Source organism: Coturnix japonica, chromosome 7 (assembly GCF_001577835.2).
Source record: "Coturnix japonica isolate 7356 chromosome 7, Coturnix japonica 2.1, whole genome shotgun sequence".
NCBI classification, from domain to species: domain Eukaryota; kingdom Metazoa; phylum Chordata; class Aves; order Galliformes; family Phasianidae; genus Coturnix; species Coturnix japonica.
In genome coordinates, this window is record NC_029522.1 from 2,258,816 (window position 1) to 2,274,454 (window position 15,639).

The window sequence follows — 15,639 nt, forward strand, 5'->3', positions numbered from 1 at the left end:
CCCCCAGTCACAGAGAATGTAAAATGAGGGACTTGGGAATCATTGTCAAAGATGGATTTTATCAGCAGTGTCCACAGCTGGACTGACCCCTCACCAAGAGCCCCAGCTGCAGTGGAAACTCTAGGAACTGGTTGAAAGTTTTTCTTCCAAGATGGTACAGATCAGCTCCTTTCTGTCGCACTTATCTGCTTACTTACTGAAAAACATTCTTGGCAAATGGGACTAAACCTCACCTGTCAGGGATTATCTATGCCCAGTGCAATAGGTTTTGTGCTGGGTAGCCAAATAATTCCAAATAAACTCTAGGCCCCTGGGTTGTCTTCCTCAGACTTGCTTCAGACTGCATTATACATATGTAAATATGTTCTATTTAGTTTGGAAGAATATTTCAACAATCATGGCAGCATCTGGGATCACCAGCCTCCTTATTCCTACAGTGGAAAACCCCAGTTTAAAAACAGGCGAACACTGAAGACACTGAGAAGGTGCTACTAATTCATGTTCTTTTCTTTCTCTATTAAACATAATCATGCTGCTGATGGAAAGATGTTACCCATCACTTAGTTACAACTTGGGTTACCTGAGTTCTAAAAGAAAATAAATAGAACAGGATGGCACGAGGTTTAATGCTTAGCAACTGAAAATTAGTAGGAAAAATAAAAAAAAAAAAAAAAAGGAAAAAGTGTGATTTATGTTCCTTAGGGAAAAAAAAAACAACAACAAAACAAATAAAATCATGCCGATATTCAAGGATCCTTGGGAATCTTTTTTTCTTCTTTTCCCAAAGTGAAACTCTGATGATGCAAGAGAAAGATTGAGAAATACAAAAATACAAACAAGTTCAGGCTGCTGAACTCACCCTTCAACAGCTCTTTGAAAAGAAAACCTTACGTAGAATTGTGAATGCGAGGCTCAGAAGAGACTGAGAGAGCCCTCCTGGGGCAGAACACATGGACTGCAGACGTGGAAGTAGCGGTGTTCCACCGAACTGATCAGGTGCAATGACTGCAGGAGCATTTTTATTTCTTCTTTTCCCTACTGAAAACTATTTATTCGAATTTAGAATCATAGAATCATTGAATTACCCAGGTTGGAAAAGACCTTGAAGATCATCAAGTCCAACCGCAGCCTAACCAGTACCCTAACTCTAAAAACCCTACACTAAATCATATCCCTGAGTACCACATCCAAACGGCTCTTAAACACAACCAGGGATGGCGATTCAACCACCTCCCTGGGGAGCCTATTCCTGTACCTAAGTACCCTTTCTGTGAAGAAGTTCTTCCTAATATCCAACCTAAACTTGCCCTGGCGCAACTTGAGGCCATTTCCCCTCGTCCTGTCACTTGTCACTAGTGAGAAGAGACCTGCCCCACTCTCACTGTAAGAACCTTTCAGGTACTGGAAGAGGGTGATAAGGTCTCCCCTCAGCCTCCTTTTCCTCAGACTAATATTACAATCTCTGTCAGCCCATCTAAAGCAATTAGGGCAGAGTGCCGCTCTTTACAAAAAAATCACACACTCTCAGGTTCTTCTCAGAGGCCCTTCTGCTACCAAAACCTTGCCATGTAAGTCCAGTACAAGAGGAACACTTGGGCTGATGAGTTTTGGCAATTGAACTTCATTCATAAATGTGTTAGTCTGCTCTACCCTCCCCATGAGGGCCGTAAAGGAGTATTTATCCAAATTACACATGAAGGGGACTCAGTCCTGAAGGTGAGCCACACTCACTTGCAATAATTTAGACAGTACTAGTGTTATGTTTATTTCATGCCCTGGAGTTGCTGTGAGGCTCTTTGGGACAAGATGTACTGGTTCTTTGGAAAGAGGGCAAAAGAGTGGTGCTGCTGTTGCTGTGGGCTTGGAAGATGAGAGGAAACAACTGCATTGGCATGTGGTACATTTGTTCTGTGGATCTCTAGTCTTTCTGCATTCATATTTATTGTACGGCTAATTTGCAGATGCACAGACTGTCAGTTAGATTATTTAGGAACAGCTCAAATACAGGTTGAACTCAGCGATGCAATTGTCCACCTTCAGAAGAACATATGCTGTCAGTATGTGGGCCACCTGCAATAAGAAAAATAACCTTGTTGCATTTGGTAACAGCCAACAGCACGTGCTTGTTGCAGCTTCATAAAAACAATAAAGATGTGTAGGATCTTATAATTCATGCTGAAGAGGGAGAAGGCAGCTTAAGAGCTGTGACAAGATGATTTTACTGATTTCTGCAAACAGCTAAGCAACAGTTCATTGCACTGATACTAGAAGTAGCCAAGAGGTCTTTACCAGTAGAGGTTACAAAAGCATGTTAAAGAGAAAGGAGTGGAAATGCATAACCCCTGTAATTCCATTAAGTAAGGAATCTTTTCAGGAATTCAAATCCCATAATAAAGAGGGCCATATAGATACCCATGGCAGTAGGTTCCTCATGCCAGAGGATGTGTTTCTACCCCTTCCTTCTGCTCATGAGGCCTTTGGAAGAGATCTAGCACAGACATAATAGAATTGATTCCCTGCACCAAAGTCCCCAGCCACCCAGTCATGCTCCAACATGGTGCCTTTGAAGGAAGTCCCAGCTTCAGCATGTGAGAACTGCCCAACACTACTGCTCCCATGCCTTCTTCTTTGCTGTCTTCTCACAACATACTTAGCAAGACCACTGTGCTCTCTGCTCAGATCTAGTTAAACCACTACACTTTGGCATAAGCAGGCTGGCTCACTGAGCAGTGGGTCTGCTCAACTCATTCAAGCACCAGGCCCTGGTATTATCTACCTGCATCAGAAAATAGCCTAGGACAAGATTCCAGGTGCAGGGAAGGCTCAGGCAAGTGAGCCTTGGGAGGAGCAATCTACTCACCTCCACTTGAGAATCTCAGCCATGTTGTAAGAATAGAAATCCCATGGGCAATGTCAGCCTGAATGCAAAGCCAGTCCCTACTCAGCAGGCCGAACAGTGCATACCACAGCAATCCAACAACTTACATCTGCATAGCTGGGAGCACGCTACTGGTCCAACGCTGGGATGAGGATGCAGATGGCAGTCCCTCACCTGGCATCAGGAGCCCAGCAGGCACGGCATGGAGGGGCAGCCCTGGGGGAGAGTAGTGGTGGTGGTGATGCACTGTAGACTGCCAGGGACGATCTGCTTTCACAGCCACAGGAGCAGAGATCTGCAGGTCCTTGATGGAGATAAGCAAAGGGGTTTTGGTAGCCCTAGGAGGGAGGTGGGGACACCACAGGGACAAGCTCTGTCCCTCTGCTGCCTTCCTTTGGACCCTTTCACTTGAAGCGATGCTCAGCACAGCTCTGACACTTCTGAGGAAATGCCAAAGCTGTCTTCCATTTCCATAGCAAATCTATCACTTGCATGCTGGCTGTGATGATGCTGGCTCCCAAGATGTCAGTACCCTGAAACATGAGAGCAAGCAGCTGCTGCCAGAGGCTTTCCATCTCAGGCAGACATTTGGTCTCAACAGGTGCAAAAGCTGTCAGCTCCCAGTGCACAGGTCACAGGGACAGGTTATGGAAGATTGTGTTTCTCACCCCACAGTTTAATGTGGGCCACATGGGCTTTTAAGCTATTTACTGCCCTTGCATATAGCAGGTAGGAAAGGTGTGAGTGAGCTGGGCAACTACTGCAGAAGTATGGGAGTTACTTTCTTAATATCTCACTACCTCGATTTCCAAGAAGAACAGAAATCTCTCTTACAGCATGGGGAAGAGTCATGGTCAGCTTGGAAATGGAGGAGCCAAAAAAGACTTCTCACGACAGGAGATATCCCCAGTCCCTAAAGACTAACAATCCTTGCTGCTTTGATAGTAAATGCTTCAGAGTAGAGATTAGAAATACATCTAAGGAACTGCGCACCTAAGGATACGTTCAAAATTACCTACCTTTTGTTAAGTACTAGCTTCATTTTGGAAAAAAACCTAGAAGGACCTAAATAAAGATATCTACAAAACCTGTCCTTCCAGACCTTGCTAGTCATTGATTCATAGCATGGGCATACAACCATTTGGCTTGCTTGGGCTGCATTGAGTGAACAGGAATTGTCTTGGGCCGTTGCTCTAAAAATAATGTCTTCTATTTATTTCCACAGAAACTACAACAGATACAAAAAACACAATAGCACTCTTTGATAAGACAAATCCTCAGCTATAAAACACTTCTTCAATATAGTCACCACCATTAGCTATGTGTTTTCTCCAGTGATGAACAAAAGCCTGCATGCTGTGCTCATAGAAATCTGTACCTGCAGAGGTGACCTACTATTGCTGCTGCTGAAGCATACTACCCACCACCTCATTGTGCTCACACCCAGTGTCTGATTTCCATAAACATTCAGCAAGTGCTGATGAACATCAGTGGGTGCTATTTTTTCCACATAGAGGAATTTAATGCCAGATATACTTCCATGTCAGAGCGCCACTCTGCTTCTATCTGTCACACAGCAACAACATGTAACAGGATCCCGGTGGAAGGCTCAGCCTCTACTTCCATACTACCAACATTCACCTCTGACATCATAGGCCAACATAATAAAACAGGAGGCATTACTTCCAGAGCAGCCCTTGTAATACGTACAATATTGTTAACATATAAGTAACAAACTAGTTTAATTTTTAATATTTTTCTTAAGATATTAGCAACAAAAACTTAAAAGTAGCGGGATATTTGACCTTGTTTTTGTGAAACTAATGCATCACTCCAGTGCAATGGAAATTACTGCAATTCTTAGTGAGTTCTCAAGGTGCTTATCAGAGATTTTTGATGAAATTTTACTCTTCCTGTACTTCATCCTTGACAATAATCATGTGCACTGCCAAAAAGTCATGACATAAACAAGCTGTGATTGTGAAGCAAAGGATGTTTCTCTGGTAAGATAGAGATTATGAAAGTTTGATAAAGACGTGATCAGATTTTCCAGTTGAATGTCTGATTGCAGCTCTACACATTCCATTCAAAAATTTCAGGGTAATGTATTTAGACTGACTGAAAATGGAGTTCCAAACATAAATTGATGGGTTTTGCAATTCTTTTGAAGCCTATCCACTGATTAGTTTATCAAAATGGAAAGCTTCATACCCTTCATAGTTCCAAGCCCTGCGTTTAGCCAGTGTATCAAAACACATACAATTATTTGCCATCACTTGAGTCAGCACTGCACAGCACTGCCCTCCCCACATCCTGGTTTCTGTCAACACCATGTCAGCAGCATACTGACAGTTCAGTTGTTGCTAAGCAATGAGTGCATGCCCAGACTGCTCCACAGGTTGGACATGCCTGATTTACACGGAGACATTAGCTAGAACCAATCAAGTATGACCACAAAGTTCTGAGCTTCAGCTCTAGCTGGTTTTGAACCACCAGGTCAAATTTCACTAGTTTCAGGATCTGTAGAAGTATTCCCATTGCCTTAGTGAGCGGGCAGAAACTGAGACATACTACTATATGCTGACTAGAGGTGAATTACTGGGCCTTTGAAGACACCTGGGGACACCAATACAGATGCTGTACCACATGTTTCAGCAATAGCCAACAGAAGTTAGGCTCCCAAATGCAGCAGCAGATGCTCAGTGTACACCTCTTCCATGTCTGTTAGTACATATATTCCAGAGCTGGACTGAAACCAGTTTGCACTATTGTGTGAAACATTTTCTGTTATAGTCCTGTTTAGCAACATGTGGGGACCGATGTGCAACCAGCAGGAAACCCTGGGCAGCAGCACTACTTTTGTCTAGTCCTCACACGCTCCAGGACATCTATTGCTCTATGTGAGGGAGGATGACGCTCTTTGGACACAGTAACACTACCTGCTGTGTATGCTGAAGCGGAGGACAGCCGGGTCTGGCAGGCTGTGCAAATGCCACTGGTGGGAGAGACTTCAGCATCATGTTCTGCATGATGATTTGATGCATCTGTGCATTCTGCATCAGCATCATCTCCACCATATCTAGGAGGAAGTCATCCAAAGGAAGAAAGTAAGAGCTTTATCAGCAACAGACAAGCAGCAGAGGTATCTCAGTAGGAACTGCCCTCCAGAATGCAAACTCATGGATGCAACTGAGAAGATGGCTGAAAATTACACTTGGGCAATATTAGATGCCCAGACAGTATAAAATTAATGCCTATGAATAAGACCATCCATATCAGGTCGCCTGTTCCCCCACCCATCACAAGCAAGCTGCTGTTGAGCATCCTTCATTAGTTCCATTGCAAGCCCATCACTGTAGATACATTCACATGCTGGAGAAAAGCTGTGCACTGGAGCTTTCACTTGCTCCAGCAAGGACTGGAGTAATGTGTCACTTTCCACAGCTTTGGTTCAAGATAATTGGTGGCCACACTGGATGTTGACTCAGCTCTATGTAATACTGCAGTGCCACCTTGAGTGTCCACTGCACATGCATCACATCCACTTAGCATGTCTCTGGATCATAATTCATTCCACTGTATGCACCCTTTGTATTTTAAGTGGAAGGGGAGGAGAGGAAGAAGAGCAAAGCAACTCTTTGTAACTGATCATACCAAAGACATTTTAAATGTATCAGCTTCAGAGAAGTCATGGATGAGTTTGCCTAGTTCATTTACAAAAATAAACTACTTGAATAAATCCAGCCACTTAAGCTGAGAAATCAGTCAAGAAACATAGCAATTCAGTAACTGTACATTCCTTTGTTATATAACAAAGCCTTTGACTGAGGGGTGAGCCAGGGAAGTCATCCCATATTTTTGTTCAAGTATCATTTCACAGTATCATCCATGTTTGGGGAAAAAAAAAAACAACCCTCCTGTTATTGGCACTGTACTACACTGTACTTGAAACAATGCTTCCAGCTGTTCTAACTTTTTTCCAAACACAACATCTAAAAGTCTATACTGCTCTGAGGAAACTGAACAGCAGGTTAAGATGGGGCAAAAATAATTAAAAAATGTATCTTAAAAGTCTGCTCATGAATTTTTAGAATCATCCATTTGCATGAGTTTTACCTTGGAAACGTTACTCACTGCCTTGGATTGAGCAGCTTTTAATTCCCTCAACTTTTCTGACAGCTCAACTTTGCTTTGCTGAGTTTATAGCCCCATTTCTTTTGTTTTAGCAAGAAGAGTTTGTCCAAAAGCTTCTGAGAACTGATCTCTTATTTTTGTAGAGTTGAATTGCCACAGCCCCAACAGCAGTCCAGTAGTAACAGAGCCCATCACTGACTTAGATGCTTTGTCACCGACCTCTTCCCCTTGCAGCGGCACCTTTTCTGCATGTTCCTGGTACTGGGACCTGACAGCTAGACCTAGTGAATGGTACCTTCTTTAATGCTTCCAGAGCGAGGATGTGCAAAAGGCTGGACAGTGGGGATCTGTGCAATCAGTGGGGGAGGCTGTGGGAGCTGCTGGATGATAGTGGCAGGCTGAGGAGGCATCTGGATAAGACAGGAAAAATGGATAAGTCAGTGCAGGTTTCAGCCAGAATTTCCTAGGAGCATCAACCCTTACCGCCTGCTGGATAATCCTTGGTGTTTCAGCTTGAGGTGCTGGAAAAGGTATTTGGTAGATGTGTGGGGGACCAGCACTGTAGTTCCTATACTGTGCCCTGGCTGGTGCAGAAGGCTGGGACAGCTCTTCCAGAAGGTGCTGCTCCTGCAAAATCAGGTAATTCTTTGAAGAAAATCTGGTCGCAGAAAGGCTGGCAGTGTTGTTACATTCATCGTATTATATAGGCTGAGCCTCTGGGAGTCTGCAGCAGAGCACAGCTTTCCTCACCTGCAACACTCCTGCAGAAACTGCTGTGTAACAGGCAGACCACAAATGAGTGCTGCGCAAAGATGTCAGAGTTAGAACAAGTGAAAAGAGTTTCTTCCTGCATATCTTGAGGGTATTTTCAGTACAAGTGGGAGTAAAAAGAAGTGAAGAACAAACTGCTGGAAGTCTGGGAAAACATTTCATTAACACTCGATCCTCCCTCCATATGATGTTTGAGTAATAGTTGCCCCTATTTTGGCAACATTACAGAGCCCTCTGGTTGCATTCTGGAACTAACCCAGAGAGTTTATGATATAGCAGCTTACAACAAACAGAATCAACACACCAGGTGACTGAGGTGGGTGCAAATTTTGTGTGCTAATGTGGAGGAAGTCCTGTTCAGCTTCCCACCAGCCTCTACCCATCTCTCCACTGAACCAGGCTCCTCAGGAAAAAAAGGCTCAGTGCATTCACATTGCTTGTTTAATGTAACAAGAGATTTTATCCTTCAAATTCTACACTTGTGCTCATCATGTTAAACCACACACCTTGCACAGTCACACTTGACAACAAGTACTGCTCTTACCCTAAGCTCCTGCAGGAGATTTTTCCTTCTCTTCAAAGCACTTTGAAGCATATCCTCACTTCTGTTGTCTAAAGGAGGAAAAGACCATTATATTTTTGAAGGATTGTAAGGATAAGATTGCCATAACACCTACATTATGAGATTAATTCTGGAAGATATTTTAGGAGATTCCTCTAAGATTTACCAGCTTGGTTAGGACTGAGATTCATATACAGATTATCATTGCTGTTCATGCTTCACTAGAACTTGTGTTTGCAGCTTCTGATCCCCAGTTCTGCATGCAGATTTAGATACCTGGGTCAAGCAAAGACAGCACTGACTTCAGTTTGGATCATTCTTCCCATCCTTCAGAAAGTATCCCTTTCACAGAGGCTGAGGCAGAGCAAATTCCAAGTACCAAAACTCCTGGCCTCTAAGCACTTAAAGCCAGCGGTTCTAAATAAACCCAGCGTGATTTATCAGAGAACTCATAACTGAAAGCATCACTAGGCCCTTTCCATTTCAAGCCCATAACCAGAACAAATGCTTCTCTCTTACTTGCTGTAGGGAGAGGTGCCTCTATCTTCTCTAGGTTCTTCTGTTCATTTTCTAGTCTCTGATGGGAGAAAGACAAAGAAAACCTATCGTGAGTTGGGCAGAAAAGCTCACAACAATTCAAATAGTTTCAGGATAACGAAAATAAATCACAAGTGGAAATGAGGGACAGTACTACTAAACCACATAAAACACAATGGTGTTATTTTGTAGGGTAGAGAGATAGAACATATGGAGAACTTGATTCCAGAGTTTTGGATATTCAGTGCACTAATAGTCTTAAATGGCTCTGATCAGCCTCATCTGAGACCTCCATCTGTATCCCCTGCCTACATCTGGGGTGTTCTTATAATCTCAGCTCTAGATTTTCAGTTACTGTCTGAGCTATTGTAAGGGTGCCTAATATAAAGATGTTAACAAAGATGATGGAAGATAGTCAAAGATTATTAGCAAAGGAAAACTCACCAATGTTGGTGCCTTGACCAGAAAGCTGAGGCAGTCTCAACTGGGGAGCAGTCTCCAAGAGATTCTGCCTTAGTGGTGGTCAGCCTTTAAATGAGGTGAGGTCTCAGAAGAGGTGCAGTCGAGGTCCACCCCTTCTGGGAGCACAGCTAGATTACTCTCACCTGTGCTCCCGCAGCTGGCCCAACACTTGCCTCAGCTGATTAATCAGAGGTTCAAGCTGTGATTTCCCATACAGCTATACTGAATAAATACTGGTCTCCAGTTCATGCCAAGCCTATGATGGGCCATGGATCCCAGGAACTCTGATTCCAACTTGCAGACATCTTCCATCTTAGCTTTAGGCCTTCCTTAATGCAATAAGCTTTCTTGATGGGTCTGGACATTTGGTTGAACCCAGCCACCCTCTCTGGATCTGCTCTGCTTGAGCCAGTCTCTTTCACAAACAGTCACACTGTCATGTTTAACTTTTTGATCTCCAAGGACCAGCTGGACTTTGTGCCCCCCCCCCCCCCGATCTCAGAATTGAAGAGCTTTTCCTAAGCACAAGAACACTTTTGGATTCTGAGTTCTACCTGGTTCCATACTGGTAAAAGTTTTGTCCTCAAACTATTGCCAGATCTAAGACAAAATACTCCACTTTGGAGAGCTGTATTTTAAATTTCAATTGTACACTTAAACAATCATATTTCTTCAGATGTGTCTTGCTCTGTCTCAGCTTGCATAGTGAACAAGGTTCTCAGCTGGCTGCAGGTCCATTTTGTTACTCAATAGAAATATGACTAGGACACAGAGTTTATACCCAAATGCCTCTAGAAAAAAGCAGAGCAAAGGTAACCACTGCAGAATTATTAACTTACCTTTTCTAGGAGTTTGAATTTTAGCTGGGCCACACGATCCACCATTGAAGGATCTGTCATTGTAGTAGTCTTCCGAAAGAGCAGGCAGGCAAGAGCATATTAAATAGCTAAGCTAAGCAAATGCAGTTATGTTCTCAGTTCTCCCTTCTTCCACTCCACAATTTTAATAGAAGAATTTTGTTAGAAAAACAAAAACCAAACAACAACAAAAAAAAGCTCACCAAAAATAAAACTCGACCAAGATTGGGAGAAATGAGAGAAGAAAATAAATGCTTCAATTTCAGTGTCAGGTAAAAATTAGTATAGATGTCAGCCACCATAACACAGACACAGATCTTTTTGCCATCTCTCTCAGTTTTTTGTGCTGCAGGTTGTGTTGGCCACGTAAGAGTAAATCAGTTTGAGTATTTGCCTGTTCTTAATGGTTGCTAGCCTCTCTCTGGCAGTGTCTCTAAGCCTCTGTTTTGTTATTGTGGTCTTCTACATACCTTTCAGATTAGTTCCTGTACTTTGGTTGCTAAGATTGTAATGCCAATCCACAGCATAAACAATTTAATCTCCAGGTGCAGGTGCTTGCTTACCCTCTGTGAAACAAATGCCCAGCACATGAGGAGATGGGGGGGAAAAATGACAAAACCTTTGTGTACATACATATTTAACATAAACCCAATGCCAAAGGTCAGATTATGATCTGACTGATTGATACATGTTAATAATACCTATAGGACTATGAAGTGTCCATCCACTTTTGATGGGTCCTTCATATGGATTATCATGATCAGATAGTAATTTGAAATTTTAAAAAGAGAGTTAAGGAGAGTAGCTGGAACTGATCATAGGATGAGTAAAACAGCAAAGAGGTTGTGTTCTGACGTCCTTCTGATTACCATCTCCTGATCAACCTCTGCTGTCCTTCTCCTTCCAGCATGAAAAGCAAAGCAACATTTATCACGGACAGCAATAAAACCAATGCTAAGGCATGAGAAAGAAACCAAATTACAGACACTCTGCTCTGCTTCTAGGAAAGCAAAGTTACAACCCCTTCCTTATCCAAAGGCCATGGCAAAGCCACAGCTGAACCCCTGCAGGCAGCTGAGGGGGCAGACAGACAGTTCTGCCTTCTACGTGGGAGCAGCAGAGATCACCCCCTCCAGCTGTGACCCACACAGCATGTGTGTGCAATCTGTCCTTAAAAATACACAGGCTGATAGACACTGGAGAGCTTATAGCAACTGCGACATGGGGGTCCCAAAAATAGCTGCACCCTGCCAGACCTGGGGCTCAGCTTACTTTGGCTCACTTGTGCAGCTATGAGCAGTGAGGCAGAACAGAAAACTTCATCACCTGCCAGCAGTCTGTGGCTTATAGAAAAAAACCCTATGGATGTTTTTGGTACTTTAATTCATGTTTTTGATCCCTTTATCCTCTTGGCATCTGTAACAACCTTTGATAAGGAGCTGCCTAAGTAACTTAACTTTAGCATGGGCCTTGTTGTGCAGGTTTACCTAGGCAAATAAAGAAACAATGAAAAGGTTTGCATTTAGATTGTTTTGAATCCAGATTTCCAAAACATTTTGTTATACAATATAGTTTATTACAGCACTCCATGCACTTTATGCACACAGTTTGTGGCTTGCCCTCACATGCCTGTTCAGATGTTACTTCTCTAAGCTAGAGAATCCATTCACTTCTTCCTCAAATAGCAGATTTTCCTTGTTCATTGATTTCACGAGTCAAGAGAAGGAGGATGAGAGGGTGTAACAGTAGTGCCTACAAGGATGATTCTTACATCCATCTCTTGAACTTCATTGTCAGCCACTCACAGAAGGTGCTGCGTCTTCAATCAGATTTAGGTTGTCTGGCTGCTTGTATGCCTCATGTTTTTCCTAGCAAGTTCTCTTTGTACTTTCCTATCTCGTCATTTCTTCTGTGACCCGGTGACCAGAGTTGCCTGCAGTATTCAGGTGGTGATGTAGCGAAGTAAGATCTGTGTTGGTGTCCCCAGACAACCACAGTAGCAACAAGCCTGCTATTAGTCATCGCTGATGCTACAGTAACTGTTGCTTCCTGACCAGCTGGGGCTTTACACCAGTTCTCTAACCACGGAAGAATCCTGAGCTGATGTTTTACCATTAGTTGTTTCTTAAAGTATCCCCTAGAAGTTAAGTTTCTAAACTCTTCATCGTAATAGGAATAGAGGGTTACAAGAAAGGTTGACAAAAACAGCCCCACTGAAGTATTTAATTAAAAATATATTAGGAGTGTTAAGTAACTGGGATGACTGTTAGAGGACAGAAAGAGAAACCTTTGCTTGATGTGACAAGGTCCCAGAGAAAATCTAATATTAGCTAAAAAATGCTTTCCAGAACCTATGGATGCTCTGATCATAGTGGGATCCCTACTACAGGGACATCTTCCAACTTGCCAGCAGCATGCCAGTCACAAGGGTCTTGTACAAAAGGTGCTTCTGTAGTTACTGTGCATCACGAACCAGGGATCATAAATGAACATGAAAATCCAAAAAAAGCAAAGCCAGAAAAATTTGATTCTGAAAAATATTAACAGGGGTATTATGTGCACCTCACAGGAGGTAATTATTCTGCTCTATTTAGCAGTGCTGAAGTCATAGTTTGAAGTCACTGTGTCTAATTTTAGACATGGCAGCATAAGAGGGAAAGGAAGTCCAGGGGAAAAAATGGAAGGAATGGTAGATTTACAAAATACAAGGTCTGAGAAAGACTTTGAAGAACGGGCATTGTTTAATTTATTGATTAAATGTTGAGATAGAGCCAATTAGCAATATAAATGAAAGAATATTAAGGACACGATTGATTTATTTTATTGCCTGAAAAGTCTGAGCAAGAAACATTTGACTTAATGATAAAAATGAAAACCAGTTGAAAACAGAAAAAAAAAACAAAAAAAAAACAAAACTTAATTTTATGATAAGTGATGGAGCTGCTATGTAAGTAAGGGCTCTCACAGAATATGTTTATAAACAATTCACATAAGAAGTCGTGATGAACACTGCAGGTGGATCAGATCCTTCTTCAGTTACAGAATGGTGAGCTCTGAACCAGTACTACACTTCTATGATGTCTTTTATTGACTTTGATACTTTATGCCTCAATATTAATTACTATTTTCTAAAACATGTTAGAAAAGGAAACAAACAGACATACCTGGTGTATGGGAAACTGTTGATCACAACCTGAATCTCTGATTAACCACCTGAAGCAAGCAATGAGTCAGCTGTGGGAGCACAGGTGAAGGTAATTCAGCTCTGCTACCAGAAGGGGTGGAGCTTGGCTCCATCTTTCCCAGGTCTCATTTAAGGGCTGACTGCCACTAAGGCAGCATCTCTTCCTCTGGAGATTGTTCCTCTATGGAGTTTGCTGTGAACCTTCAACAACAATGAGCATTTTCCCTTTATCCTTCTATCACGATGATCCTTTGTGTGGCAAAGCTAATCCAACAGCACAAAACCTGAATTCTGTGCTCTAAGTCCAGTGGTGGCAGACTACTGGACAGCTGAAACCCTAACCAAGAGAGGTTTTCTTAAGCACTGCTGTTCTGGAGGCAATGTAGTTAGACTAGCACTAGAAATGGTGAAATTGTAACATGCAGAAATAGAAGGAAATACAACACAAATTAGTTATTCAAATAAATATCAGTAAGCCAAAAGGCATTCAACCCAAACAAACATGAGTTATTTAGTTACTATTAGTTATTTAAATCAGGTTTTATCAATAATAAGTAAAAGTAGTAATTTATTTTAAAGCAAATCCATTCAAGTAATGTATCTAATTTGGCTCAATTGCCAGGATAAACACTATAACATTATCTTTTAAGATTCTTTGTTCCAAGCTTTCCAATTTCCTTTTACTTCTCAAAACATGTCAACTACTCAAGCTTTTGCACTGAGAAATTTCACAGTACAAATTTGCTCTTTTTCTAGGGTTGACTGGGAAGGAACTAAGCTTCCTGGCTTAGTGCACGGCCACTGCATAGCACCTGGAAGTGCTCCTGGAGGAAAACAGCCAAGGGTTAATAGGGCAGGAGGCGACCAAGTGCTGTCTCAGGAGCTTATCTCCTGTCACTTTCTGGTCCAATATCCCTGTATAGTTGACTGGTCTACTTTTTTCTTTTTTTCCCCCATTTATTTTGTTTCATGCTGAAATATTTACTTGGATATAACATATTGGACCAATGCTTTATTCCTTACCTGCAGGACAGCCTCCAGCTCGTGACCCCAGCATGAGAAGGACACAGAGCTGTTGGAGCAGCCACAGAGATTATAAGAGGGTTGGAGCACCTCTATGAAGAAAGGTTGAGGGATCTGGGTTTGTTCAGCCAGAGGGGAGACCTCATTGAGGACTTCCAGTACTTGGGGAAAGCTTATAAATAAGATGGAGGATGATGGGGACAACCAGTCATGGCAGGTCAGGACTAGGCTGTCAGTAAGGTTCTTTTTGAGACAGAACATCCTTTGGTTCTTAGAACGTGTTTCTTTCTTGTGCTTCTTTCCACACACATTTTCATTTTTAGGCTTCTTGGAAAGGAAAAGCCAGTGTTTTACAACAGGTTACCTCTGAACTAAGATATGGTGAGAAATCACTTTTAAAAACCGTGTCTTGTTATGTTGCCCTTCAGTTGTGGTCCAGTGAGTTGAAGAGATGGAGAGGCTCCCAGTATGGCAGATGAATGTGAAGTTGTACAGAGCACCTTATTTCTCCCTCGTTTTCTTACGTATTGTTTACTACACTCCTACCGTTAGCAGGCAAGTTCCCCCCAGCTGCTCCTCCCGCAACAAAGGCAGGCAGTGCCGAGCTGTACAGCCGAGCTGTAGAACAGCGAAGAAGAGCCCGAAGAGCGGCCGTGACGCGAGGCCGCGCAGCCCACAGCACGGCGCCGAGTGGCGGGCTGCTTTCCCGGGCGCCACCCCGCCGTCCCCATTGGCGGAGCTTCCCGTTTGAAACGAGCCGCGCGCCGCGGCAGGCGGCGTCTTTCATTGGCGGCCGCTGGAGTGGGGCGGGTCGAAGCGGAGGGCGCTGCCGTCAATCGCAGGAGTTACTGAGAGGCAGCGGGCGGGGCGGGGACAACCATCTCTCGCGGCATTGGCTGCGGGCTCCCCGGGCGCGGCGATTCTCGCCAATCCCCGCAGAGCTTCCTTCCTTCCCCGGCAGGCCGCTCCACCTCTTCTACCTGATTGGCCAAAGCCCACAATTGCTGCCTCGCGATTGGCGAATTGAGTGGAAGCGGGCGGGGCGAAAGCCGCGGGGCGGCCATGACTGAAAGTTGTGTGCCTGCCGGGCTGCGCCCTGTACCGCGGTAGGGTCCTGTTGTTCGTGCTCTGTAGGAGATGGAGGAGGCGCGGGCGCGCAAGCTGGAGGCTGGCAGAGCCAAGGTGAGGAGCGGCGCGTCGCTGCTCTGCGGGCTGTGCCGCGCTGCGCGGC

At 43.5% G+C, this 15,639-nt stretch overlaps 2 protein-coding genes across 18 annotated transcripts in view; one reads left to right on the plus strand and one right to left on the minus strand.

Moving 5' to 3' along the window:
* Positions 1-1,737: 1,737 nt before the first annotated feature.
* On the minus strand, positions 1,738-15,117 carry C7H21orf58 (chromosome 7 C21orf58 homolog). 5 transcript variants are annotated; one of them, XR_004307872.1, is made up of 8 exons: positions 14,409-15,117; positions 8,865-8,922; positions 8,328-8,395; positions 7,496-7,639; positions 7,308-7,422; positions 5,818-5,957; positions 2,986-3,094; positions 1,738-2,070 (listed from the first exon to the last, which is right to left on the minus strand). XR_004307872.1 is itself a non-coding variant. In XM_015867809.2 (8 exons), the coding sequence occupies exons 1-8, from the start codon at positions 14,667-14,669 to the stop codon at positions 2,055-2,057; spliced, it is 999 nt and encodes a 332-aa protein (XP_015723295.1). In that variant the 5' UTR covers positions 14,670-15,116; the 3' UTR covers positions 1,738-2,054. The 5 variants fall into 5 exon arrangements, 4 of the variants coding, with proteins under 4 accessions (XP_015723295.1, XP_032301582.1, XP_032301584.1 ...); XM_015867809.2 differs by having other exon boundaries at positions 2,986-3,182; positions 14,409-15,116; XM_032445691.1 differs by lacking the exon at positions 14,409-15,117 and adding an exon at positions 10,184-13,029 and having other exon boundaries at positions 2,986-3,182.
* Positions 15,118-15,437: 320 nt separating this feature from the next.
* The window catches only part of PCNT (pericentrin), an 83,577-nt gene continuing 83,375 nt past the window's right edge, over positions 15,438-15,639 (plus strand). For 9 of the 13 annotated variants that reach the window (XM_015867729.2, XM_015867730.2, XM_015867737.2 and 6 more), the window contains exon 1: positions 15,438-15,590. In XM_015867729.2, the coding sequence (XP_015723215.1) occupies positions 15,546-15,590 (45 nt within the window). In that variant the 5' untranslated portion in view covers positions 15,438-15,545. The remainder of the gene's footprint in view (positions 15,591-15,639) is intronic. The other 4 variants (XM_015867740.2, XM_032445872.1, XM_032445873.1 and 1 more) reach the window with 2 other exon arrangements.